Here is a 27,415-nt window from a genome sequence, read left to right as displayed (position 1 = left end):
TTTGGTTGCACTTGTGGTATATTGGCCAAAATATGCCAAAACTGAATGGTAATGTCTATTATTAGCAGAGCATGTTTCTCCATCCTATTCAATTTAGCCTATGAGTTGAGCCCATCTAGATGGTTTTAAATCATCCTCTAAAATATTTGGCACTCTTCCCAGCTTTGTGTCATCTGTAAACTTGATTAGCATTTCCTCAACTTAACTCCCTCATCCAAGTCTTTGATAAAAAGGCTGAACAACACAGGGTCCAGGACAGAGCCCTGTGGCAGTGCATGCAATACTTCCCTTCAAGATGAAGTGATGCTATTAATGAGCACTCTTGGAGTGTGGTCATTCAACCAACTGTAAGTCCATCTATCAACAGTATCACATAGCCCATATTTTACCATTTTATGCAGAAGAATATCATTAGACACTCCAATTAAAGGCTTTTTTGAGGTCCAGGTAATTATGTCTGTGGCATTCTCCTGATGCACTAAGCTAATGACTTTAGCAAAGAAGAAGAAAAGATTAATCTTGCATGATTTGCTTGTAACAAACCCGTACTGGCTCCTGTTAATTGTAGAGTGCCTATCCAAGAGCAAATGGCTTTAATATACACAAGTTTCCTAACATGTATCCAAGTGTTGCACAATAAAATGTATAAGTTAAAAAAGCAAAAAAGTTTGAAAGGAGAATAAGCAAATTAGCATGCATATGTATATTAAGGACTCTGCACAACTGATCACAGGGCTTAAACAGAATATAATGAAACTATTACATTATATAAAACAGTTTGTCTAAATTTGCTTTCTAAGACTTTCACAAAGAGATAATAATGGAATCCTGCACTAAACTCTGTACCAAACACAGAGACTTGTGATACCTGCTTTTCCATTCTGTAACTTACCCTGACAATCAGAATCCACTTAATGAGAGAGAGACCAAATCCAGAAATAGCCCCATATCTTCCTGCTGCTGAGGTAGTCAGGCAGAAAGAGAGGAAGAATCCAATCCAGTTGAAAAGGAATGCCACTAAAAAAGCAAAACAGAGAAAATGCCTAAAGTTCAAACCTTAATGTCAGATAATGGATTTAATTTTGTTCTAATTATTGATGATGGTGATCATTGTCATACTATAATTTAAAAAAATTAAAAGTGCTGTAAATAATTTTTTTAAAGACAAACATACATTTGCTGCTACCAGGATACCCTGAAGAATTTAGCAGGGTAATTAAAAAGACTAATGTGAAAAGTTACAGAAAGAAAACTGCTCTCCTGTAAAAGGAAGTCTATAGATGGCTAGTAGTCAGAAAGCCTCTCAGCATCACTTTGGAGAGGCAGAAGAGGAGAGGGCAACTGCCTGATTCTGTGCTTCCCAGAGAAATTTCATCAACCACTGTGATGAAGTACTAAAGTACTTTAGCACTAAGTGCTAAAGTAGATGCAGCTTGGGTATAACTCAATGGAGTCCATTCGTGGAAGTATTTAGGTCCACCTTTTATTCTTCTGAAAGTTCCACTTCAAGGTCTCCAAAGTAAAAATAGAAAGGTAGCATAAACTGTATCACATTCCTAAATTAGCACTATCTACACTATCCCCTTCCAGATTTGTATTGAAAGGTGTAATGGACAAGCAAGACTTTTCTTGGGTGAAAAATGATCAGCTCTTGGACTTCTAGCAAAGAATGGCAAACTGAAGATGGGTCCACTAAAAGCAGAGCCAATGACCGTGGTGGAATGAAGAGCCGGTGAGTAGACCGGCTCTTCATAATTCCTCTCCAGACTAGGAGAGGACTCGAGGTCGCCCACAAGTGCTCCAGACAGTTGCTCCTTGCGAGGAGACTTCAAGACAGCAGCCTCAGGTGGGTTTCGAGCTCTGGGAGACAAGGGAATAGCCATCTTGCTCAAACCATGGTCAGTACCTTTAAGGACACTGGGTTACTTACATACTTCCTGTTTCTAATCACTTTTGGAAATTGCTTATTAACTGCTTCTCAGCTATTAGGAACCTTTGGATTGGTGAGTCTGAAAACACCAGGTGCGTTTCCTTCAATCCTTAGCGAAGTAAGTTTTAAATACAAGTTTAATGACTTAAAAAAATTTTTTTGGAACAAATAGCAAAAGGGTGATTAGAACTTGATTCTGGAAAGTTATAAACAGACTAAGAGTCCAGATGGATTTGAAATAAGATTTTGGAATTAATTATAATAAGCCTTATAATGGGAAAATGCTTTTGTTTTGTATTCTCCTTAAAAAAAATGACAGGATAAAACTTTGAAGGTTGAACACTAGAGGGAACCAGAAGGAACTAAAGATTACAATTAAAGGAGAAGAACACTTAAATTTGACTTACTAATACAGAATGAAGCAGAATATTTTAACACTGCACATACTGAAGGATATGAGAGAGCCAGTTTGGTCTAGTGGTCCAGGCAACGGGCTAGAAACCAGGAGTGTGAGTTCTAGTCCTGCCTTAGGCATGAAAACCACCTGGGTGACCTTGGGCCAGTCACTCTCTCTCAGCCCAACTCACCTCACAGGGTTGTTGTTGTGGGGAAAATAGGAGGAGGAAGGAGTATTAGGTATGTTCACCGCTTTGAGTTGTTTATAAAAATAATAAAGGCAGGATAATAAATAAAGAAACAAATATTTTTGAACAATGGACCCAGACGGTTATTTTAAGAGTGTCTGCCTCTATAGATAGACTGTGTTTAAAAGATGTTATGGAAGAGGAACAAGTTATATCTGACAAGATTGAAACTTATCTGAAAGTGGATTTAAAAATGACTACTGGAATGATATGGAAAAAGATGCTACGCTGGACATACAAAAAAAAAACAGCTGATGTCTTAATTAAAAGGGATATACAAATAACAAACCAAGAGACTGACCTGGATAATTTTCCTATATTGGATTTACAAAAGAGGCTTGTTAAAGTTTTGAAGAATTTTCTAAAAAGGGAAAAAGAAAAAATGAAAAGAAAACAAGTTCTAGGACATTATTTGAAGGGACTAAAGATCAAAATTGTTAAAAGTAAAAGGGAGGAATATAAAGTTGGTTTATTTGATCAAGGTTAAAATAGATATGTTGTTATCTCTGGTAACTCTTAATGGACTTTTGTTGATCAAGACTGAATGACGAGGCTTTAAGGATTTGTTTATAGATAAGAGATGGGATATGGGAAGAAGAGATCATTTGTTGTATTTTAAGAGATAGTGATAAGTTACTAAAATTGTTTATATTTGTGGTGATGAAGGGGGAAGTTATTTCTTTATATATTTATTTTCTGTTTCTTTATTCTTTTTTTCTTTCTTTTCTATTTTTCTATTATTTTCTTTTCTGCACCTTCTATTTTTTCTTTTTTTAGTTTATATTAGTTTTTATCTTTGCAATTGTAATTTTTAATAAAATTACTATTTTAAAAAATGAACAGCTGTATATGTACAAGTCGGTGTAACAGCACAGCAGAAGAAAACCTATCTATTATATAGATGACCTTATGAAAATATGAACATCAGATGGTTATCACCTTAAAAGCCCTACATGGCATGGGTCCAGGCTACCTGAGGGACCGTCTCATCCCCATTACATCAACCCGGCCCACCCGGTCGTGCAGAGAGGGCATGCTACGGACCCTGTCTGCAAGAGAATTCCATCTGGTGGGGTCCAGGAGGCGGGCCTTCTCTGCAGCAGCTCCCGCCCTTTGGAACACCCTCCCTTTTGGACTTCAGAAAACGGTTGAAGACCTGGTTTTGCCATCATGCCTGGAGTGGGGAGAGGAGGAGCCACTCTTGGGGCTGGTTGGTTCCCTAGCCCTGCTGGGGCCGGTCTTGTCCCCCTTTGGGCGGAATTAATCTGCCATTACTTGGATCTCACTACATTTTATATTTATATTTATATTGATTGATATTGATATTTATTGGTGGATATTATTTATGATTTTATTGAATTTTAAACTGTTTAAATTGTGAACCGCCCAGAGTCCCCCATATGGGGGAGATGGGCAGTGATAAAAATACGATAAATAAATAAATAAATAAATAAAATGCTATTTCGATTTTGTTAAGCGTAAAGTACTCACTGAAGAAAGTCAGCATGAAAATGCCATCATTTCCTATCCTCAGCTGATCGGTATCATCAAAGTCATCCCGTGTCACAAACTCTTCCTCCTGTGACATAAATGGATCAAGATAATTAGCAAAAATCTGGTCCATAATAAGAGCATGTCACTTTTCCCTAAAGAGAATAAATATTTAATACAGCACACCTATTTTCTCCTACTTCAGTGTAAATTACTGAGGAATGAGAAATATTTTGTACACATGAATGAAACATCATAATTAAAGAGAAATGAAAAAAGAAAGACCTAAGTGAACCTCTATTTAATATGCAAATAAAGTATTGAATATGAAAGTTAGCATAACATCTTTATTACTATACACTGGAGACTTGAAGTGAGGAAGAGAAAGCAAGAATACAAAAGCATTTAAAAGCATTACCTACACTTCCTAAAACTGCACAAATTGGTAAATTATCCCTGTTATTTATCTAGTAACATCAGCCCACTTAACTTATAGTCACTCCTCAGAGAGCTGTATTGGCCTAACTATGCTTATAGGAAAAATCACCTAATAAACAGCACTGGAAAATATGCAAAGATCAACATCAACAAATTTACATTATTTCACAGTGTTTTGATCTATTTAGATATGAAGGTGCAGAGAATCAAAGCACACTTACCCTTCCAGGAACTAAGGGAATAGTAGCTTCTGCTTTAGTTCTCTCTGCTTCATCATAGGTAGGCAGAGTTGTAGCTACATTATATGAAGGAGGTTTAGGGAACCCAGCTTCATCTTTGTAGTCAAAATACACTAGCAGGCAAGAGAAACAGGATGGTTAATTTATTATTGAGTGATTAACATTAAAATTGTCTACACAACATTTTGCTATGCCTCCAATCACCAGGAAAGCTATTCTAATACTAGATTTCATTTTTTTTACCTGAATTCTCCCCAGAAATGCTGCTGTAAGGTGGTGGAAAATCATTTACAACTTGCAGATTTTCAACAGGTTCCTCCTCATTCTGCAACTGAGAAGAATTTTTTTTAATTTAAACTGATTATAATGCATGAGTAAAAGGATCAGATTAATCTTGATGAGGCACAAAACAGAAATCACTTATAACAATAATGCATATTTTAAATGGTTCATAATTCAAGAAATTTCAATGCTTTTAAAATATTTAATTCTTCAATCAACCCTCTAAGAGAGATAGAAATCACTTTTTAAACCCAGTTATTAATTCTGAATGACATTTTTTCCTTCACAAACATACTTTTTATTTTTGAAGAAAAGAAGTAAACATTTTAATTCACAGCTAAATAGTACTGAGATAGCAATCTAAACCTGCCTTCCCTGTATGCTTTTTGCATTGCAGGAAAGGTTTTCTTAAAAAGTATATATAGATGGGTGCTTGGGAAAGACACTGAACCAGATTACATGCATGATGAATAAGGCCATACTCCCACGCACATGTGAAATTATGCTTTACTGAATAAAGTGGGACTTAGTAACATGCATACGATGGGGCTGTAAGCATTCATAGAGGCAAAACGTATTTCTTCGTAAGGAAGCATGAAGCAAGCCACATTTTCTTATATATATATTCCTATATATATTTCCTAGAAGGGCGCATATAACACCTCTATACGCAAGCTGCATTGGGTACCAGTTTGCTGCTGGGTCCAATTCAAGGTGTTAGTTATCACCTTTAAAGCCCTACATGGCATGGGGCCAGGCTTCCTGAGGGACTGCCTCTTCCCCGTTATATCAACCCGTCCCACCCGATCATGCAGAGAGGGCATGTTGTGGACCTCATCGGTAAAAGAATTCCATCTGGCGGGGTCCAGGTCCTTCTCTGCAGTAGCTCCCACCCTCTGAAACATCCTACCCCCAGAGGTGAGGTTGGCCCCTTCGCTCCTGGCCTTCCGGAGGAATCTGAAGACCTGGCTCTGCCACGTGGCTTGGGGCGGGAAGGGAAATAGTCATGCTTGGGGATGGCTAGTGCTCTAAAGTGCTCGCCACGCACAAGGACTGAGTTAGATCATCTGCCATTTGGATCTTATTTTTTGTGTAGTTATTGTCTACTGTAATTGTATTTTATATATTATATTTTTATATATTAATTATATTGTACATCTATGGTTTTATTGATTAATTTGTTGTAAACTGCCCAGAGTCCCTCTGGTGGGAGGAGATGGGCAATAACAAATTTGATAAATAAATAAAAACTGGTCAATTTTGAACTAAAAGTTTTAATCTCCTCTCTTTGCATGTTAGGGGATGGGAGAAGTAGCACCTGAATCTAAGATCTGGACAAGGTCATTCCATTTCTGAGAAAGCATGGAGTTCCATTTCACTTTCTTTGGTTGTGACCTTTGTTAACAAGTATTTTAGTTTTAAGCTTGTAAAAACATAGACTTTCTCATACTAGTTCGCACTAAATTCAGACTTTTTAAAAATTACACAGTTTTCACAAAAACATACATATGCATTAAACTGTTATTGCTGTTTCTCTTATTAAAACTATGGCAGTATCTTGGAACACCGTGGAAACCTGTGCTCTATAATCACCCAAGAATTTGGGCAAGCATGAAAGTCTTGTGAATACTCTCCCCTCCTCCCAAACACACACCCTTCAATGCCATTAACAAAACTACTTTTGAATTACACTTTTTAAAAAATATATTATTATGTTGACTAGCAGGGTAGACCAAGAAAACCTATGAAGAATCATGAAAATGATCATGGATACTACTGTGTTCAGATATAACATTAATGTAAGATTTTAGCAATGGTTTGATCAAGCCATAGTTGTCTGGTTCTGGTCCCCAAAAACAGAGCTATAATGTATCACTCTAGTAACCACAATATGACTTAGCATATGTGAATTGGGGTGAGGGGGTGCAATATGGCTGAATATGGCTTCTCAGCCACGTTTTTTCAGCCCTTAATGTATTTCAAAAGTCATGACATCAAAAAATAAGCAGAAACCACTGAAAAATAGTTGTTTTCCTTGATTTTCTGTAGGAAATGTAAGAAAGTAGATGTGTTAAGTATTCAATAATTTTTTTTCAGGTTACTCAAAAATATTAAATGATTTTTAAAAATAGCTAAGGGAGCACTTTTTAAAACTGAACCCCATAGTTTATACATATATACACATGTAATTTTAAGAGCTATGGTTTGATTTACAAAGTTTCAAACATCCATATTCAGTACTTCTGTCTGCAAAGACAGAGGCAGTATATCAGGAATTTCTTTATTAATATAACTAAACAATAGAAATCAGACATAAATGAAACTAACCTTCTGTAAAAGTGTTTTCAAAATCTTTTTGTTTTTGCGTTAATCAGTTAATGTTATTGTCCACATTTTAAAAAACCACTGATCCAAAGCAAGATGTACTTTAATTTGCCAGTGTTTTGCTACAGTAAATCTGACAGCTAACAACAAAAATGGAATTAATTTTCATTTTATAAATCTTGGGAAATGGATAATAAAGCTGCACTAGAAATATTAAGAGTTATTCTGTAATTTTTTCCAGTTTCTTCTGAAACCTTCAACTAAGATGAGTAATTAAATGCACCGCCAGAAATAGCTTTAGCAATTTGATTACAATCTTGCTAACACAACCTAGAAATATTTAACATTAAGGGAACAAAAAACATTTATAAATTATGTTCACAGTCAATTTTTGGTGACTTCCTGGAATACATCTGAAGCAAATTTTAAGTTGCCAATAGGTTTGTACCTACAAAGAATAATTGTCCCCTCTACCCCACAAAAGTAGAAAAGGTAAAAACAAAAAAACAAAAAAAAACCCCACCTACATGCCTCCACCATTATTTCAAAAACAAATTACTTTCTCACAAAATCATGTTCAGACTCACAACCTATAGAAATCTTGGTTCGAGTAAGTAAACCAATGGATGCTTACCCTGTAATAAATTCTACTAAGTTTAAATTCTACTAAGGTCTACTCCTAATTAAATATCATAGGTAGCTGCTATTGTGGTAATAGATCTGTTTAAGCTCTGCTTATTTCACAGACATTAGAGGGGAGAAATCTGGGGTACTGAACTTCTAAGCTGCAAGCACAAGGAAACCTATGCATGCTTACTCTAGTAAGTCTCACTGATTAAGTGGCTCTAACGTAATTCTTTACAGTTGTTGGCCTATTCTCCTGTATATCTAGGGAAATGAGTATCTCCAACGGAAAGCTTCCCTACTCATAGAAACCCTACACTGATTATTTTGTTGAACCTTCATTTGCATGGAAGCCTCTCAGGATAGAGGAGGATCTTCATTAAGTAATATACTCTCTACACAAGGAGCAGAACAAGGGGAGGTCAGAATTAATGTTGTTGTTTATTCATTCAGTCACTTCCGACTCTTTGTGACTTCATGGACCAGCCCATGCCAGAGCTTCCTGTCGGTCATCAACACCCCCAGCTCCCCCAAGGACGAGCCATCAACTCTAGAATATCATCCATCCACCTTGCCCTTGGTCAGCCCCTCCTCCTTTTGCCTTCCACATCAGCACCTTCTCCAGGGTGTCCTGTCTTCTCATTATGTGGCCAAAGTATTTCAGTTTGGCCTTTAATATCATTCCCTCAAGTGAGCAGTCTCGCTTTATTTCCTGGAGGATGGACTGCTTTGATCTTCTTGCAGTCCAAGGCACTCTCAGAATTTTCCTCCAACACCACAGTTCAAAAGCATCTATCTTCCTTCTCTCAGCCTTCCTTATGGTCCAGCTCTCACAGCCATATGTTACTAAGGGGAACACCATTGCTTTAACTATGCGGCCCTTTGTTGTCAGTGTGATGTCTCTGCTCTTAACTATTTTATTGAGTTTTGTCATTGCTCTTCTCCCAAGGATTAAGCGTCTTCTGATTTCCTGACTGCAGTCAGCATCTGCAGTAATCTTCGCACCTAGAAATACAAAGTCTTTCACTGCTTCTACATTTTCTCCCTCTATTTGCCAGTTATCAATCAAGCTGGTTGCCATAATCTTGGTTTTTTGGGGTTTAACTGCAACCCAGCTTTTGCACTTTCTTCTTTCACCTTCATCATAAGGCTCCTCCATTCCTCCTCGCTTTCAGCCATCAAAGTGGTATCATCTGCATATCTGAGACTGTTAATGTTTCTTCCAGCAATTTTAACCCCAGCCTTGAATTCTTCAAGCCCAGTACATCGCATGATGTGTTCTGCGTACAAGTTGAATAGGTAGGGTGAGAGTATACAATCCTGCCGTACTCCTTTCCCAATCTTAAACCAGTCAGTTGTTCCGTGGTCTGTTCTTACCGTTGCTACTTGGTCATTATACAGAGGCAGACAAGATGAGTTGGTATCCCCATACCGCTAAGAACTTGCCACAATTTGTTATGGTCCACAGAGTCAAAGGCTGTTTTAGTCAATAAAACAGAAATAGATGTTTTTCTGAAACTCCCTGGCTTTTTCCATTATCCAGCGGATATTGGCAATTTGATCCCTAGTTCCTCTGCCTTTTCTAAACCCAGGTTGTACGATGTTCAAAGGATCAACACACCATTGGAACCTGGAATGTAAGTTCTATGAGCCAGGGCAAATTGGATGTGGTTATTGGTGAGATGTCAAGATTAAAGATAGACATTTTGGGCCTCAGTGAACTGAAATGGACTGGAATGGGCCACTTCACATCAGATGACCACCAGATCTACTACTGTGGACAAGAGGACCACAGAAGAAATGGAGTACCCTTCATAATTAGTAATAAAGTGGCTAAAGCACTGCTTGGATACAATCCAAAAAACGATAGAATGGTCTCAAATTGAATTCAGGTTAAGTCATTTAACATCACAGTGATCCAAATATACACCCCAACCACAGATGCTGAAGTAGATCAGTTCTATGAGGATCTGCAGCACCTACTGGACGACATGCCTAAAAGAGACGTTATTTTCATTACAAGAGACTGGAATGCTAAGGTGGGCATTCAAATGACACCTGGAATTACAGGTAAGCATGGCCTGGAGGGCATCTTGCTCTCTCCTACCTCCATTTCAACCACATGCATATTCACTTTTAATACATCTTCTAATCACCTTTCTTCCTGAATTAGGACATTCTCTGTAAATGGAAGATGACTCCCCTCAGTTCACAAGGCGATAGAGAGCATCTTGGAAGGTAAGTTCTTTGTAATATGCCACATCCATTATAGCAGCCATTTTGCAACCACACAAGCCTCTAGAGGTGGTCATTTTGTTAGCATATCCACAGAAAAGTCTCAAAATTCCAAATGTGCTAACCAGCCCAAATTGTTCTTATTCTTCATTTAAAACTTGAGCAGTGAGATAAAATAATTGCTTGGTTCAGGTTAAATGACTAACAGTTCTTTGTCTAATGCAATAAGAATACCTGTAATTTCTGAATAAAGTATCTACTAAGGAAATATTAGTACTATTTGTCATCTGTTAAATAACTTTTCCTAATATGTTTGGCATCTTTTCCTTTAAAAAGTATGTTGAAATAAAGATCCTATGTTCAATAAATACAACACTGTAATGCAGAATATTTTATTGTACTTATTTACAAGTGGTTACATTTCTTTTTAAAAAGAAAAAGAAAAAAGCCTGGTTACTACTAATCTTAAATTCATATTAAAAAAAAAACACAGTGTGGATGGGAGGAAATTATAACCAATTGGAGTAAAACCTAATTATATAGAAATAATTAGAGACCATGGAATCCCTAAGAGAAATTCGTATTTCTTTCCATGTACTTTCAAATATTAATGAAAGAATTCTGAGCCTTAAAAGAATTTTCTATTTGGGTCTCACATCCCCCTTCAAACCATCAGAGAATCAAAATTGCTTATGTTATTAGGAACAACATTGCAAGCTTCTCCTCATAACCACCAAAGAAAAATTGGAAAATGAAACATATACTTCTATTACTAAACTGTAACTAAGTAGCTTAATTCAGTGGAGCAAAAACTGCTCAGTCACCAAATAGCGATGCATATGAGCTTAGTGACTGCTGATACCGCTCGTCAAATTCATCCTGTTGCTATGGTAACACAGGGGAATTCTTCAAGATTTCTAGCAGCAATGTGAAAAATACAGGATTATGGTAGCATCACACACACACCTCAATTTATGTAAAAGATAAAGAAAAGAAAAAAGAAAAAGACATACATTTATCTTTATGTTTAGATATGCATATGACAAAGTTGAATAGGACTACTTTACAAAGCATATATTTACTAAAGAACAAAATAATTATCTCCAATTTATGGACGCCACCTTCTGCCATCCTTGGAAGGACACTGCACTGATGTCAGCCCTTCAAGATAGGTCAGGTTGGGGAACAGGCAACACAAGGACCACTGGAATACTACTTCATTGATATAGGACATAACAGAATCTTGAAAACTTGACAGAGCTTTTCTCTGTCCTTTCTTATGCCACATAGAAACAAGATGGACTTGAGTTTATTTCTTACCCCTTCTTCTTTCCCAAGACTGAGTTGTTTACTTAAGAGTTCTTGCATTCCTTCTTTAGGGTTATCGACATACCCCTCTATACCTAGTCTCGGGTTTTTGAATGCAAGGGACAGAGAGGCTCCTCACAAATGAACAGTGACTAACAGAAGACCAGATAAACCCTTCAGTGAAGCAGGCAATTGCAAATGAAAGGCCATTAGGTTAATTTTCTGGGTAACTGGGAAGAGTCCAATAAACTTTGAATCCAGCTTTTTAGATGGTGGTGCAGAATGTGAAAACCTAGTGGAAAGCCACACCAAATGTCCCACCAGAATCTTGGAACCCTCTTGCTTGTGTGCATCTGCAACACTTCTGTATGCAGCCTTGGTCAAATCTGTTCCTTTATGAGGAGTTGAGCAGCCTGTCTCTCCTGTAGAAAGTCCCAAGGCATGAGCAACAGTGGATGATGGAGTTCTGGAGAGCAAGATGTGGGGATGGTAGCCATAAATGGCCTAAAAGGGAGATGTACCTACAGAGGAATGTACAGAGTTGTTATAGGCAAATTCATTTCAGTTGTCCTGCTGGTATCAGATATAGCACCTCACCTTTTAAAATTTCCATTTGATGCCAGACAACTAGATGACAAATGAATTCAAACGTCTAACAGGTGGAATAGGGCCTTCCAAAAGTGGGTGTAATTTGACAGTCACGGTTGCAAAGGTGTTGCACATTGCAACCAGCTTGAAGCGCTTGCCTGTCAATTGTTTCCACAAACATAGGTTTCTCTAATAATTATGTGGACAATTTAAACTGTTGCACTGTGATCTCATCTATGGTTGGCTGTCACATCAGGCATGAAAGCCAGCTGGGGGACCTTGGGCCAGTCATTCTCTCTCAGCCCAACTCACCTCATATGATTCTTGTTGTGGGGAAAATAGGAGGAGGAAGGAGTATTTTGTATGTTTGCCGCCTTGAGTTATTTATAGAAATAATAAAGGCAGGATAATAAACAAACAAACAAACAAACAGTGGAGAGTTGTATTTCTAAGCCTGAAAGTCTAGAAAGAGTAACAGGGATAATAAAATGCACTTGCCTGTTGCCAGCTGTCTAAACTATTCTTAATTGTCTCATGGCCCCCCTGCCAAGCTCTTGAGAGAGGAGCCTGTGAAATTTCCCAAAGATGATGCTCTGGAGTGATTCGGGTATTGGCTTGCTGTGCAACCTGCAGTTTCACAGATGCAGTTTTAGTAACTGATTCAGAGTCTGTACTTTAGTGGGACAAGTCTTGGCTAGGTGTCCTGGGCTTCACAGCAGAAACACAAACCAAGATCTTTTTTCTCATCTCATCCTTCTCTGCTGCAGACAAGGATCTTTTTACTCCTCCTGTTTGCATGGATTCTCTGGAGTTGGTGACCGGAGGTGGGGGGGGGGGGTTAGTGGTGCAGAGAGGATATATAACCTTGTCCCCTTATTCCTTCCTCTGTACTCAACTCCTCCAATCCCCCAGTAATTATCACACAATGCTGGAACAGTTCTCTCAGTTCATCAGCAAGTCCTTCTATTCCACATTTCTGACATATAACTGGAAGTCCGGTAGGTAGTTACAAACTCTGCAATTGCTTTGCTTTCTCCTGATTTAGTATTGCTTTCCTTGCTGAATCATCAAAAGCAGCTCTAAAACTTTGCATGATGTTCTGGTAATTATCCAGCAATGGATCATTGCCCTCAGTGAGAGGCACAGCCCATTAGGCAATCCCTTTTTTCAGCAGACTCAGAACAAAGGCATAGCTGGAGCAATCTATGGGAATCAAGCAGCGATGAGCTTCCTGGTTGAAAGGCCATGGTCTAATTTTTTGGTGTCATCACGTTTTGCTGGCAGCTGTGGTTGGCACTTTCAGAGGCAGAGTGAGATGCTTTGTAGTATACTTTTTGGCAGTTCACAGGCAACTGAACAGGGACTGCCTGAGCTCTTGTATTTGTATCTGAAAAGCCTACACCAGTAAATTAATCTTGTCCTAACAGTCAGAAATCACACTGAGATGAGGAGTAGGTCTCTAGTGTTTATTACTACTATATAAACAGAATCCTAACAAACTGAAGAAGCGTGGGAAAAACCCAGACATATAAACCCCAAAGGCTAAGGTGGGTCTGATCTGTGTCTCTTTGAATGGCTGCTTAATTCCTCAGTACTACGCATGTGTTTTCCACCCTGGATCGAGGCCCCCTCCTGCTCGCCATCATTACTCATGACAAATCTATAGGAAATACTGCTGGCTGAACAACCATAGGCCATTCACACTGAGTCATGAAGTCAGAAATTGATCCTGGGATCTCCAAAATTGCAGCTGCAAACTTCCCTGGGAGTGAAGTAATATTGTTTGGGTTGCAGGCTATTGAGCCACTGTTGTCTGAAGCAAGCTTTGCCACAACTGATGTAATGGTTGTACCCAAAGCATTATGTGGGTTTGTTATTTGTACATCCACTTACTGCTGATATTGTAATAATGCTTCAGTTAGTTGTTCTGCAGACAGCAGGGTGCCCCAAGGATCTGATATTATCTTCCCAATCTAAAGTAAGATTCAATGCCTCTCTGATTGGAGAGTAGTGAGGCTTTCAAAACCAATGTCAGTCCTTTGAGGTAGGCCAAGTCAGGGAACAGAAAATGCAAGGACCACTGGAACTCTACTTTATTATTATAGGTTATAATAACAGAATCGTGAAATCTTGCCAGAGTATCCTTCTGCCCCCTTTTATAGTAAAAGAAACAGTATCTTGGGCTTCTCACTCACCCCTTCTTCTTTCCCAGGACAGACTTCTCATTTACTAAAAGTTCTTGCATTCCTTCTTCAAGGTTATTTTCATACTCTTTTATACCCAAACAGTTATGACATAACTGTACTGGAGCAATGACTTCAACCAAATGTTCCCTAAGCCTGTAGATCAATCCCACATAATGCTTGGGATTATTTGAGCCCATTTCCCTTTACAGAACTGCTTCAACTCATTGATATGTGGAGGCTGTCTTGCATGAACTGTTCGTTTCAAGTCATGCCACATTTTAATTGGGTTAAGGTCAGGACTTTGTCTTAGCCATTCCAAAACGCAGAATTGCTTTTGCTTCAGGCATTCTGTTTTAGATTTTTGTTAGGATCACTATCATACTGCATGACTACATTATTTTAAGCTTCGGGTTAAGTTATTCTGATATTCTCTGTAGAATTTAATGGTACAATCCATAATCCATTGTTCCTTCAATGACTACAAGCCATCCAGATCTTGAGGCTGCAAAGCCTCAAACATGATACTCACACTGCCTTTCATAGTTGGGATGAAGTTCTTTTGCGGAGATTTTCTCCAAACACAACATTTCTTGTTAATGCCAAAGAGTTCCATTTTTATTTCATCTGCTCACAGAACACTGTTCTAACAGACTACTGAATCATCTAAGTGGTCTCTGGCAAAATTGAGAGAAGCAGCAATGAGCTTTCTGGAAAGCAGTGGCTTCTTCCTTGGTATCCTCCCACACATACCACTCTTGTTTGCTCATGGTAGACTCAAGAACACTGACATCAGGCAATGCTGGAGGGGCATGAGACAAAGGAGGCATGGCAAAAAATGCCCTTATTCCTTCCTCACTCATTATCTTTTAAGGGCCCTGCCCTTCCTGTACTTGAGGTATCAACTCTGCAAAAAAAAGCATCTGGCTGGAAAAGAAATTATGGAGGAGAAAAAAAGAGTGGCAGCAATGAAGAAAAGCTGAAGAAGGAGATACAAGAAACAAAGAGATAAGGAACAAAAATTGAAAAGAGAGTAATAAGAAAATAGCCCAGAAAGAGCCTAAGGCACCGAAACTGAGCCCAGGAGTAGCAGCAGTTCCAGAAAGGAATCTATGGACAGCAGAATTGGCAAAGCAGTAACAGCCCAGCAAGAATAGCTGATAAACGCCTACAGATGAGTGGGAGCGGAGCAGAATGTCAGCGAGACCAGCAAGTGCAATAATATCAACAGCCACAAAAATGCCTATTGAGCTGTAATTAACTCTAGCACAGTAACAGATGGTGGCAAGGCAGAAAGGTTCAGAAAACCTACAACTCCAGGGGAGAAGTCCCGGCAAGGTGAAGAATTGGGCAGTTTGTGCAATTCTGAGTGGCAGCCATCACTGCCACCAACAACCAGGAAAGTAAATATCTGACAGCAGCAATGTTCAAGAAGTGGTGAAACAGATGACAACACCAGCCTTCAACCCAAGTTGACTGAGGCCACAAAAGTGGTTATGAGACAGATGTGGTTGGGCAGAGCTGGAGAAAATTTAAGGACTTAGAAGTAAATACAGCTAAGGTTAAAAAAAGAGGTTAAGATTGTGAGTGTGTGAGTATAGATTATCAGACCCATCAGATTCAAATGACCTGCAGATTTTCAGACATTACCCCGTAGCTTTTTGCAACCTCTCAAAGTAGTATATCCCTAATACTTGTAGTGACTTTTCTTGGATGACTGCTTCTGGGAAAAGTAACGATAATGTTGCATTTTTTCCACTTGTACATTATCTGCTTCACCATGGACTAATGGAAGCCAAAGTATTTGGCAACGGTTTTGTAGCACTGGCATCAAATATATTTTATCTGGGGAAAAGTAGCTAATGGCAGATGTTTTACTAAACAGTCTCTTTCCAGAAGTAGTGAGGAAAATGCAGTAGGATTGTGGGTAGAAGGATTAGAGACTTTCCTTTGTAGAAGGCAGAAGACCACATCTGACATATCTCATGTGTGCATCCTTATGCACCCTGCTAAAACATAGATTTGAGGCTGTCCTCAGAATTCAACGAAAACATATTTATAAAGTTTAAGTGCCAATCCACATACTCTGAAGTCTGGAATTACAGAAAAAAACCTAAAAAGAATAATTTCCCCAAATAAGAACTAACATAATGTTAGATTTGCAACCTTTATCATTTTGAAAATAAGAGGCTAACACCATTCAAAAGGGTCTTATGTTAAACAAAATTGATGGACTTCACTTTCTTCCAAACAATGCACCACTACTAACAACTATAAGCTCTATCTCACAATTTCTCATATGCTATCAGGGAAATAAATGCATGTCTCTTAGCAGTGCTCACTGATTATGTAGTATATATAATTAATTATATAATTTTGAGATAAGAATATATTTACAATATATATCCTTAGAGGTATGCTGTGCTAATTACATATATACAAAGAGTTCCAAATATGCATCCAAAAACAAAAATTAATAAAATTCCCTCCCCCAAAACATGAATACTCTATCCTTGTTTTCGGGTTTTTCTGGGGAAAGTTTTTGAAACTGTAAGATAGTAAGTTATGTGATTAATTATCACTTGTTCAACAGAATATCCTAAAAAACATGAATAAAAACTGGCTTCAAGATTTTGGCCAAAAATAAACACAAACAAGATAACAAAGGATCAACTAAGGCATAAAATTAAAATATTAAAGTAAGGTAAATTTTAAAAATCATTCCTGAAAATGGGACAAATCCATTTTTAGAAGTCCGTGCATGTTCAATTATTGTGATGGAATGTGAGGGTGGCCTTGGAAGACAGTGGAAAAGATGCTGCCTAGGGAACGATCAGATAGAAGAGAAAGAAGACCGCAACAGAGTAACAGCCAAGGAAAGAAACTTAGAAAGGACGCACCCTAATTACTCTGGCGGTAAATAGGGTGGGTGGCAGATTTGTACTTCAGACTTGCAAGATTCTGTTAACGTAGCCTTACAATAAAGTAGAATTAGCTCATCTCATCATGTTTCTTGTCTGGTTTACCTGGGAGGGCTGACAATTATTACCATGCAACCCAATTCTTAACTAATCTAATGACTCTAAATAAAATGATTATGGCCACAATCTAATACATACACAAACCTGAGTACAAGTCCCATAGAACAATGAGACTTACTTCTAATATACATATTGTGCTGTCATGCCACTCCTGGATGGCATGACAGCACAATATAAATAATAACTCCTGGATTTTTTCAGCAAACTCCATTTCATAATCAGTGGTTACAACTTACAGTATTAGGAACCATGCATGGCTATTGTTCTAAAACAGCATTATTCCAGGCCTCATCACAATCAGGCCCTTTTTATAGTCCTGCAGTTACTGAATCCAAAAAAAGTTCACCTAAATTCCTATGAAGTAGAAATTTGTTACTTATAATCTCCAAAAATATTTCCAGAATTATATGAACTTGAATGGAAGGTACACACACAACGGTAAACATGACTGAAGCTAACACTTCAGTTCAGCCTCACCACTGTATCCTTGATTATACTTGAAGTTCAGTTCCAATGCATATCCCTCTAGTCCTCAATTGCGTATACATACATAGGGAAATTTAGGAACCATTCAAGCCATCACTAGCACTTCAAAAAACTCCTTTACCCTTAATTAAAAAAACACATGTCAATTTTAGGAACTTAATTCAAGCACAGATGAAGCAGCTATGGATTCAAAAGCCAAATTATTCCAGAAACAATCCTGGGTGAGGTTACACTCCTACAGACAGAGCTGGCTCACAACCTGGGGTCCTTCTGGACTTGCAGCTCCTGCTTAAACACTGGGTGGAAGACATGGCCAGAGTGTCTTTTTTGCAATTACATCTTGGGTATCAATCATGGTTATTTCTGAAACAGGCTCTGCTGGATTGCTGTACAGTAATGCTTTTTACATGGGGTTATCATTGAGGACCATCTGGAAGTTTCAGCTGGTTCACTATGCGGTGGCCCAGGTTGTTATGGTTATGTCTAGATTAGCCCATGTAACATCACTACTATGGGATCTGCATTAGCTGTCAACAAATAAGTGCAATTGTAGGTGTTGGTGATCACCTTTAAACCTCACATGGCTCAGGTACTGGATATTTCTAAGACCATCTAGCCCAGGTTGATTTAGGGAGGGGAGACTTGCTATGGATCCCTCTGCTGAGAGACTGTCATTTGCAGGGACCCCATAGTCAAGTCTTCTTAGTAATGCCCTCCCACTAGTTGTTAGTCACTCAAGAGTCATTATGACTAGAGTGGCATACAAGCCAGAGCAAACAAACAAATAAATAATGAAATATCAACATTTTCATATAAATGACTTAAAGTATCATCATTTCTCAATGATTTCCCACCAACATATTTCCCTTTTAAGCCTCAAAACCCTTTGATTTCTATGTTAGCAAGCATGGTTTAAATCATGGTTTTGTCATAGCTAGGTTAGTACCTAGCCAACCTTGGCTACTCTCAGAAAAAAAAATAAGCAAGGTCAAATCTGGTTAGTATTTCAATGGAAGTCCATCAGGATGTTTTATGGTTTTGTTTATTGTGTTGTAAACCACCCAGAGTTCCCCTTTGGGGGAGATGGGCAGTGACAGAAATTTGAAATATAAATAAATAAATAAAACTCCATGGCTGTAGATTACAATGGGAATTCTTAGGAAAAAATAGCTCCAAAGGCAATACTAACTAGTTCTGTATTGTTGCAAAAAACAATATGGATGTGTCCTGGTACTCAATAGCATTTGACCTTTAACTGAATCTCACCCTGAATGAAGTTGAGTTAAAACAACTTGGGAGATGTTTAGACTGAAATGGGGCTTCTCCAAAGCAGACAAAATTAAATAAGAACCTTCCAAAGATTCAGGAGGAACCAAACAGTGTGCCTGCAAAACCTGATCTGTTTGGATCCAATATTTTTAAATGTGTTTCCCTTTAAAATTAAAGCTATGGCTGTTAAAAAAAATCTAATACAAAAATGGCATTTTTGTACAATAAAACCTGAATATGTTCATTTGAAACTTAGCAGGCTTAAGCCCTTCAGAAGGAGCTTCTATTCACACACCTTTCAGTTCTATCAAGAAATAAAAAACGTAGTTCTCTTTTTAAAAAATCAAAACAGAAAGGCACAGAACGTAAAGTACTCTTTTATTTGTCAGAAATTTGGCAAGTCTTTCCTTCGTAAGAACTAGCTTTCCTGAAATGTCTGTCAAAAAAATAACGAACAAAAAGTTACAGCTAACTTCAAATGATTATGTTAAGTATAAAAATTTGGATTTAGGCTCCAAACTGAAATGTCAGCTTTAAATTAGTTCTGAACCTAATCTTGCAGTACTGTATGTACATACCTGCTTTAAACCCTCTCAAAACTATCAGCTAAACAAAGAGACATCTATTTAATTACCCTTTGTAATTACAAAAACTCAAAAGGCAATGTGATATTCTCTTGGGGTTCTAACCTGCAAGACACTTCGGTAATAACAAGACTTTGTGAACAATAGTTTCAAATGAATACTGAAACTGCAATTGAAATCCAATTAAACGATGCTAATGATATGGGATGCAGGGAATTGTGTAGCAACGCTTGGTGGGCCAGTTTCCCCATCCCAGATTTTGATTAAGAATGCTGATCCCAAATCTTCCCATAACGTATTTAGGTTAATTTATTCCTCATTTTTAATACATATACAGTAATTGTAATATTCTACCCAATGCTGTATTTCAATAAATCCTTTTTTCTGACAAAGAGTCCTTTTAGGCAGGGGACCAGTTGGCTCATTGAATTTGAATTTCACATCGTGCAGATTTAAGAGTTCTGGAATATGCAGTGTTCTCTGCTGTTTTACTATCTAGTTTGGATACGGAAAACCCCAGAGATCAAAAGAATTAGGCCTCCCGACAATTTCCGACCTACATCACACTCTTACGCCATTAATTAATCCGGCGTAACTACAGTACCACCTTGCCTTCACACAATCGGCGCACGTTAAATTCCCCATCTGTAAGCAGCGCCTAGAAGGCCAAATGGATGAGCATCTCTCGTTTTACCGCTGTCTTTAATCATTAGGGTTTTGAGTATGAAAAGATACTTTTACTGCATAACTCCCTAATCTTAGAAGAGTTCATCCTTACAATATGGAGTCGGTCAATAACCAAACCAGTCAACAATTGCACAAACCGAGAATGCTTTATTTAGGAGAGGTGTTTTTGCCTTTTCCTACATTACGATCAAATTGCATCCTAAAGCCTGGGGAAGAGAAGTAAATTGCTTATTCCATCGCTGCTGCAGTTACCGAACGGAGCAAATGGTTGGAAAAAAAATATTCTCTCCTTTGGCCTTTAAAACTAATACCAAGTAAGGGGGGGGAACCGGATGGGCAATTTAAAGGGGGGCGGAGCAAACATCGGAGTTGCCTTACAAATAAGAGGCCAAAATGGAAGCAACCAAAAAAAAAAAAAAAAAAGACTTTACTGGGGTCGAGGGGTTTAAGGTTTCCTCGCTTCTAGCCGGAGGCGCTTTCAGACGGCGACAGCAGCGCTGGCCTCGGCGCCTCGCTTCGCACCAACCCCAACCCGGCCGCGGCCTAAAAGACCGCGGCTGTCGCGTGATCCGTTCGGCCCAGTTGCGAGCCGCTCCTCACCTGCTGGTATCGGCCGCCGCCGCCGTTACTGCCAGGCTCGGCCGCCGCCGCCATGGCGCTGGGCAGGAACCGAGCGAGGATAAGAGGGAGGGAATCAGCCTGGAGTGCCGAGCGCAGAGGGAGCGGGCGGAGGCCCGTCGGGGACGGCTTGGAGGCACTCCCGTCCCCCCGCGGGCGCTGCCGGTGCTGGGCTTGGGGGTGGTGGGCGGACGCAGAGAAGCAAGGCAGCGGCAGCAGCCAGCCGGAGGACTCCCTACCGCTACTGCTGCCGAAGCCCCAGCCCCTTCCCTTCCCTCTCCTCGTCACGCGCCGCCGCCTCCTCCGGTTCTTCCGCCGCTCCGCGTTTTCAGCAACTCAGCAGTCTGTGCCTCTAAGGGGAAAATCCACCAGCCTTCAGCTCGGGTTGGTGGAAACGATGCTCAGCAAGATCCCATCTCCGGCTTCTACTTCCGCCTTGTGGCCTTTCCCATCCGAAGGGGAAAGTGCGGCGCCCGGGAAAGGTGGCGTCTCTTTCGAGGAGGCCTCTCCGAGCTGGACTTCAGCCTTCAGGGACGTGAACGGGTAGTCCTCTTCATATATGGTCCGGTTGTGCGGACCCTTGTATTCGACTCTTCTTCCAGAGAATGGACGCCAGCACTTACAAAGTGGAATTCACTTTAGAGCTCCTGAAACAAAAATTTGGATCAAGACAGTTGGGGTGAAAAACAGAGCTGCTGCATTAGTGATCATTTCTAGGACAGACCTCTAGTGAGTCCAGATATGGAAATACATGTTTTTCTGAAACTCCCTGGCTTTTTCCATTATCCAGCGGATATTGGCAATTTGGTCCCTAGTTCCTCTGCCTTTTCTAAACCCAGCTTATACATCTGGCAATTCTCGCTCCATGAATTGCTGAAGTCTACCTTGCAGGATCTTGAGCATTACCTTACTGGCATGTGAAATGAGTGCCACTGGTCGATAGTTTGAACATTCTTTAGTGTTTCCCTTTTTTGGTATGGGGATATAAGTTGATTTTTTCCAGTCTGATGGCCATTCTTGTGTTTTCCAAATTTGCTGGCATATAGCATGCATTACCTTGACAGCATCATCTTGCAAGATTTTGAACAGTTCAGCTGGGATGCCGTCATCTCCTGCTGCCTTGTTATTAGCAATGCTTCTTAAGGCCCACTTAACCTCACTCTTCAGGATGTCTGGCTCTAGCTCACTGACCACACTGTCAAAGCTATCCCTGATATTTTATCCTTCCTATACAGGTCTTCTGTATATTCTTGCCACCTTTTCTTGATCTCTTTTTCTTCTGTTAGGTCCTTGCCATCTTTGTTTTTGATCATATCCATTTCTGCTTGGAATTTACCTCCGATGTTTCTAATTTTCTGGAAGAGGTCTCTTGTCCTTCCTATTCTATTGTCTTCTTCCACTTCCACGCATTGCTTGTTTAAAAATAATTCCTTATCTCTTCTGGCTAACCTCTGGAATTTTGCATTTAATTGGGCATATCTCCCCCTATCACTGTTGCCTTTTGCTTTCCTTCTTTCTTGGGCTACTTTTAGTGTCTCAGCAGACAGCCATTTTGCCTTCTTGGTTTTCTCTTTCTTTGCGATGTATTTTGTTGCCGCCTCCTGAACAATGTTGCGAACTTCTGTCCAGAGTTCTTCTGGGACCCTATCTACTAAGTCCAGTCCCTTAAATCTATTCTTCACCTCCACTGCATATTCCTTAGGAATATTAGTGAGCTCATATCTAGCTGATCTGTGGGTCTTCCCTAATCTCTTTAGTCTGATCCTAAATTGTGCAGTAAGAAGTTCATGATCGGAACTACAGTCAGCTCCAGGTCTTGTTTTTACTGACTGTATAGATGTCCGCCGCCTTTGGCTGCAAAGGATGTAGTCAAACTTCATAGTTTCATACAAACTAGGAATTTATTGTATCGTATCTATAAAGTTGAGTATAGTCATGGTTAAAATAGGTTTATTGAAATCAGTATATTATAGATTAGTTTTTATTAAATCATCCCATAGAGTTCAGATGTCTCTAAGCATGATAAATTGGATCTGAGTTATTTTTAATTACTAAAACACTTTCTCTACATGTTTCTGGTGTAATTTTTCCTGTGGCATACAGTTTCGGAATTTTGCTTATAATGTACTTGTCATGTTCACTGTTTCAATGTGCACTGTACATCATAACGTTTCACATGCCATGGTGCTGACACACGTTTCTGTTTGGGAGGGAGCTACTGTGAAACCTTGTGCCAAGCTCTGTATCTATGTTCATTTCAATGGAATGTGTTTGGGTTATGTGCTCTGCTCAAGGACTTTTCCCGCGGACCATCAGAAGCCGTTAGGAGTACCTGGGATTGTGAGCTTGGGAAGATTCTATGGGGGGAGGGATCTCATTCGACGAGGGTTTTTAGTTTCCATTTGGCGCGCTTTTTTCATTCTCAGCTTTCTTTGTGATCCTGCATACTATTCTTTAATAAATCAGATATCTTTGTGATCCTGCTCATGAGTCTGATGGTGTTTTAGAATAGGCAATCTTTACATAAAGCTGAGAATCACCAAAGTTGTACCGTTAGCTCCTACCAAGATTAGTATCTTGTGAGGGAAAATAGTTAACAATGGCCGAGTCCAAGCTCACGACCGGGGGACTTGAGGAACCGACTGGCTTGATGCCCGAGTCAACATTCAAGAGCGGAGACCTGAACCTCACCCCAGAACCTTCAGGTTTCTGGCAGATCTCGAGTTCCAGCCCTGAGGTGGAGGAATCCAACGATGGGAGAGAACTAGAGCAACTGGCACCCAGCGAATCGCCCGCAGAGTTGATCACCTGGGATGAAATGGGAGAACCCCAGCCAGGGACGTCCCAGGTGTCCTGGAAGTATCGGTTCCCGCTGACCCCAAATGTAGAATCTACCATGGTATCAACAGGGAGACAGCCTAACACGCGAGGGAGGGAGGAATCTCAAACCCCTGAAAGGCTAAGAGTGGTGGAGGCCAAAATAGAATCGATGGAGTGCATGTTAAGAAACTTGTCTCTATCGTGGGGGGGGGCAGCCGAGGCGTGAAGGAGATTCCAGCTCCACGCAATCATCCTCCATCCCCTCACCCAGACCGCCGGCAGAGCGGGGCTGGAGATGGCGCTGGGATGAATCTCCACCACGCAGAGTTCGACCACCAGTGTCCCCACCCTGAGGAGGGAGAACTGCTGTAACCTGGGGCCCAACCACTCAAGCAGCCGCTGATTCCGCTCCAACAGGAGTGGGGGTGAAAGACTTTTCTGTCAAGTTTGATGGGGATCCAACCAAGTTATCTATCTTTCTCACTAATGCTAAAAGTTACATGAGGCAGTTTGGACCATACTTCCCTTCCGAAGAGGCTAAAATAACTGCCATTGCCACCAAGTTGAAGGGACAAGCGGCTGACTGGTATGTTCAATTAAGTGAGGCTGACTCCCCTGAGCTTGAGTATTTTGAAGACTTCATGTGGGCGTTAAAGCTGCATTTTGAGGATCCTCTAGCCAAGGCAAGGGCTAAAAAGGCGCTGAAGGATTTTACCCAGGGCCAACTGTCTGTAGCTTATTACGCCCTGGAGTTTAAGGCTTTAGCTGGGAAAATCCCCGACTGGTCTCAGTCAACCTTAATAGAACGGTTTAAAGAGGGACTCAACCGGGACGTCCTGCAGTGGGCGTTGTGTACAGACGACCCAGAGACATTGTATGAATGGATCTGTCTGGCCGGCAAGGCTGAGCACGCCCAGGATACCTTCATGCAAACCAAACGACCTGAAAAACAACCAGCCACCATGAGGGGACCCCGAAGTGCCGCAACTGCTGCCTGGCCAGGCTATAGAGCCTGGGAAGAGGAGAGAGATCGGCGCTATGCGAGGGGTCAGTGTCTACGATGCGGAAAGGAAGGGCATCGAGCAGCTGATTGCCCAAAAGCCAAGGCTGGAGATTGAGCGGGCAAGCTGCCGGCCAAATCGCTGCCCCCCTCGCAGAGGATGACAGCAGCCAAGGGGGCAGCCAATGCTGAGGAAGTATTCTACTTCTTGGGAGAGGCTGAAGATGACTCTAAGGAGCCGGCGGGAAACGCCAGCCACCTGCCATGAAGAGCGCCTGCGGGCAGGTGGAGGAGGATGGGCGCGAGGATGCTATGGTGAGTGCTGACTATCCCACTCTAGCAGTAAAAGTGAAATTGGGCTCCTGCGCAAAGACTACAGAGGTCTGGGCTTTAGTTGACTCTGGGTGTTCCAGGTGTCTGATTCACCCTGATCTGGTTGCTGCTTTGGACCTGCCTAGCTTCCCCCTCCAGCAGCCTTTGATCTTCACACAGTTGGATGGTTCAACAGCGGGGGGGGGGGGCGGCAACCCATTTCACTGGAACTGTCGCAATGCAAATGGGCAGCCACCGTGAGACTTTAAAATTTGTAGTGGCATGTCAGGGCCAGCCTCGCTTCGCAATAAGACACAGACTCACTTAATGGATATTAAGGATTTCTGGTTTATTGGAATGATAGCTGACAGAACGAAAAACGGGAACGGGGTAGGTAGTGTGGGGGTGCCCCTTTTATACCCTCCTGTATTGCCCCGGGCTTCCCCACCCCTCGATGCCCCGATCCCTCTTGATGGGACCCTTGATGGCTGCTTGGGCGTTTTCCCCGGTGTCCTCTTTGTCTCCCTGCAACGGTTGTGTCCTCCGGGGCACCATGTGCTCCTTATCTTCACTCCTCTGACGTCTCTCCTTTCAGTTGTTTATGGGATCATGGGTGTGGGTGTCTTTGGGTGCTTGTGTTAATCCCTGGTTTGATTATCTTCTTCCCCCTTTTCCTTAATGATCATGATCCACGTTGTGAGGCTCTTTGTGCCTTGCAACGAGGTCATGACATGGCACCTGTTGGCAATCCCTTGGTAATTCTGGGGATTCCCTGGTTGACCTATTGAAGCCCCCATATAAATTGGGAAAACAGAAGTCTGACTTTTAAGGATGGGTTTTACCAAGCCCCTACCGCGGAGAGAGCTTCAAGTGCGGGGGTTGGAAGGGCTGCAATTGACACGCCGCATCCTAGTTTGGCACGTTTAGAAGGCTTGCCCGATTGATACCAAGACTTTGCAGACATCTTTGGGGAAATGGAAGCAGATCAGCTACCCCCACATTGGAAAACTGATTGTGCAATAGAGTTGGTTCCCAACGCTCAATTGCCCAAGCCAAAAATTTATCCAATGACTCAGAAGGAGCTTGAGGCATTACGGGACTTTATTGACAAAAATCTGTCAAGGGGGTTTATTGAACCTGCAAATTCCCCAGTTGGGGCACCTGTGCTCTTCCGGGAAAAGAAAGATGGCACGCTTCGACTCTGTACGGACTATCAGGGGTTAAATTCCATCTCAATTTGCAACAAATACCCTCTGCCACTCATGAAGGACATGTTAGCTCACTTGTCTAAGGGCAAGATTTTCTCCAAGCTCGATCTTCGTGAAGCCTATTTCCACATCCGCATACAAGCTGGAGATGAGTGGAAAACCGCTTTTAATTGTCCACTGGGTTCATTTCAATACAAAGTCCTCCCTTTTGGGTTAGCAGGGGTGCCCAGAGTCTTCATGCAATTGATTAATGAAGTATTACACTATCATTTGTTTAAAGGGGTCCTGATTTATTTGGACGATGTGCTCATTAACACTGAATCTGAGGAGGAACACGAACGCCTTCTCAAACAGGTGTTAAGCAAGCTTAGAGGTGCCAAGCTTTATGCCAAGCTTTCCAAATGTGAGTTTCACAAGACCCAACTTGACTATCTAGGCTATAGGGTATCTGACAAGGGCATTGAAATGGACCCTGAAAAAATTCAGGCGATTTTAAGTTGGGAACATCCCCGCACCCGGAGGCAATTGCAAAGTTTCCTAGGGTTCAGTAATTAGTATTGGCAGTTTATCCAGGGGTTCACTGAGATTGCTTTGCCCCTTACTGATTTACTCTGTAGCAAGGGTTTGGGGGAGACATGCAAAGTAAAAAACCCTGGGGCAGTGCTGAATTGGACGCCTGAATGCCAGGCAGCATTCGAGAAGTTAAAAACCCTCTTCACTGCTGAGCCTATTTTACAGCACCCCGATCCTGAACACCCCTTTGTGGTCCAAGTTGATGCTTCTGACTCCTCAGCTGGGGCTATATTGTTACAGAGAGATTCTGAAAATCACTTGAAACCCTGCACTTATTTGTCCAGAAAATTTTCTGAAACTGAACGCCGGTGGCATGTTTGGGAAAAAGAGGCTTTTGCTGTAAAAGCCGCTTTGGAAGCCTGGCGTCACCTCCTGAAAGGCGCTAAATGCCCTTTTGAGGTTTGGACTGATCACAGGAATTTGGAAGCCCTCCGCACCCCCCGGCGTCTCAGTCCTAACAAATTTGCTGGGCTCAATTTTTCAGTCGCTTTAACTTCCAGTTAAAATTTATTCCAGGAAAGAAAAACTTT

The 27,415-nt window shown here is 40.8% G+C and overlaps 1 protein-coding gene across 2 annotated transcripts in view; it reads right to left on the bottom strand.

Moving 5' to 3' along the window:
• Window positions 1–21,237, bottom strand: part of NDFIP1 (Nedd4 family interacting protein 1) — a 34,284-nt gene extending 13,047 nt beyond the window's left edge. The window contains exons 1-5 of one of the 2 annotated variants that reach the window (XM_063292349.1): window positions 20,955–21,237; window positions 4,986–5,073; window positions 4,725–4,855; window positions 4,066–4,153; window positions 893–1,017 (exon numbers count right to left, since the gene is read on the bottom strand). In XM_063292349.1, the coding sequence (XP_063148419.1) occupies window positions 893–1,017; window positions 4,066–4,153; window positions 4,725–4,855; window positions 4,986–5,073; window positions 20,955–21,008 (486 nt within the window). In that variant the 5' untranslated portion in view covers window positions 21,009–21,237. The remainder of the gene's footprint in view (window positions 1–892; window positions 1,018–4,065; window positions 4,154–4,724; window positions 4,856–4,985; window positions 5,074–20,954) is intronic. The other variant, XM_063292350.1, reaches the window with a different exon arrangement.
• Window positions 21,238–27,415: the final 6,178 nt, after the last annotated feature.

Source organism: Candoia aspera, chromosome 2 (assembly GCF_035149785.1).
Source record: "Candoia aspera isolate rCanAsp1 chromosome 2, rCanAsp1.hap2, whole genome shotgun sequence".
Taxonomy (NCBI): Eukaryota; Metazoa; Chordata; class Lepidosauria; order Squamata; family Boidae; genus Candoia; species Candoia aspera.
Note: the sequence above shows the minus strand (reverse complement) of the source record. Positions and strands in the feature narration are given on the sequence as shown.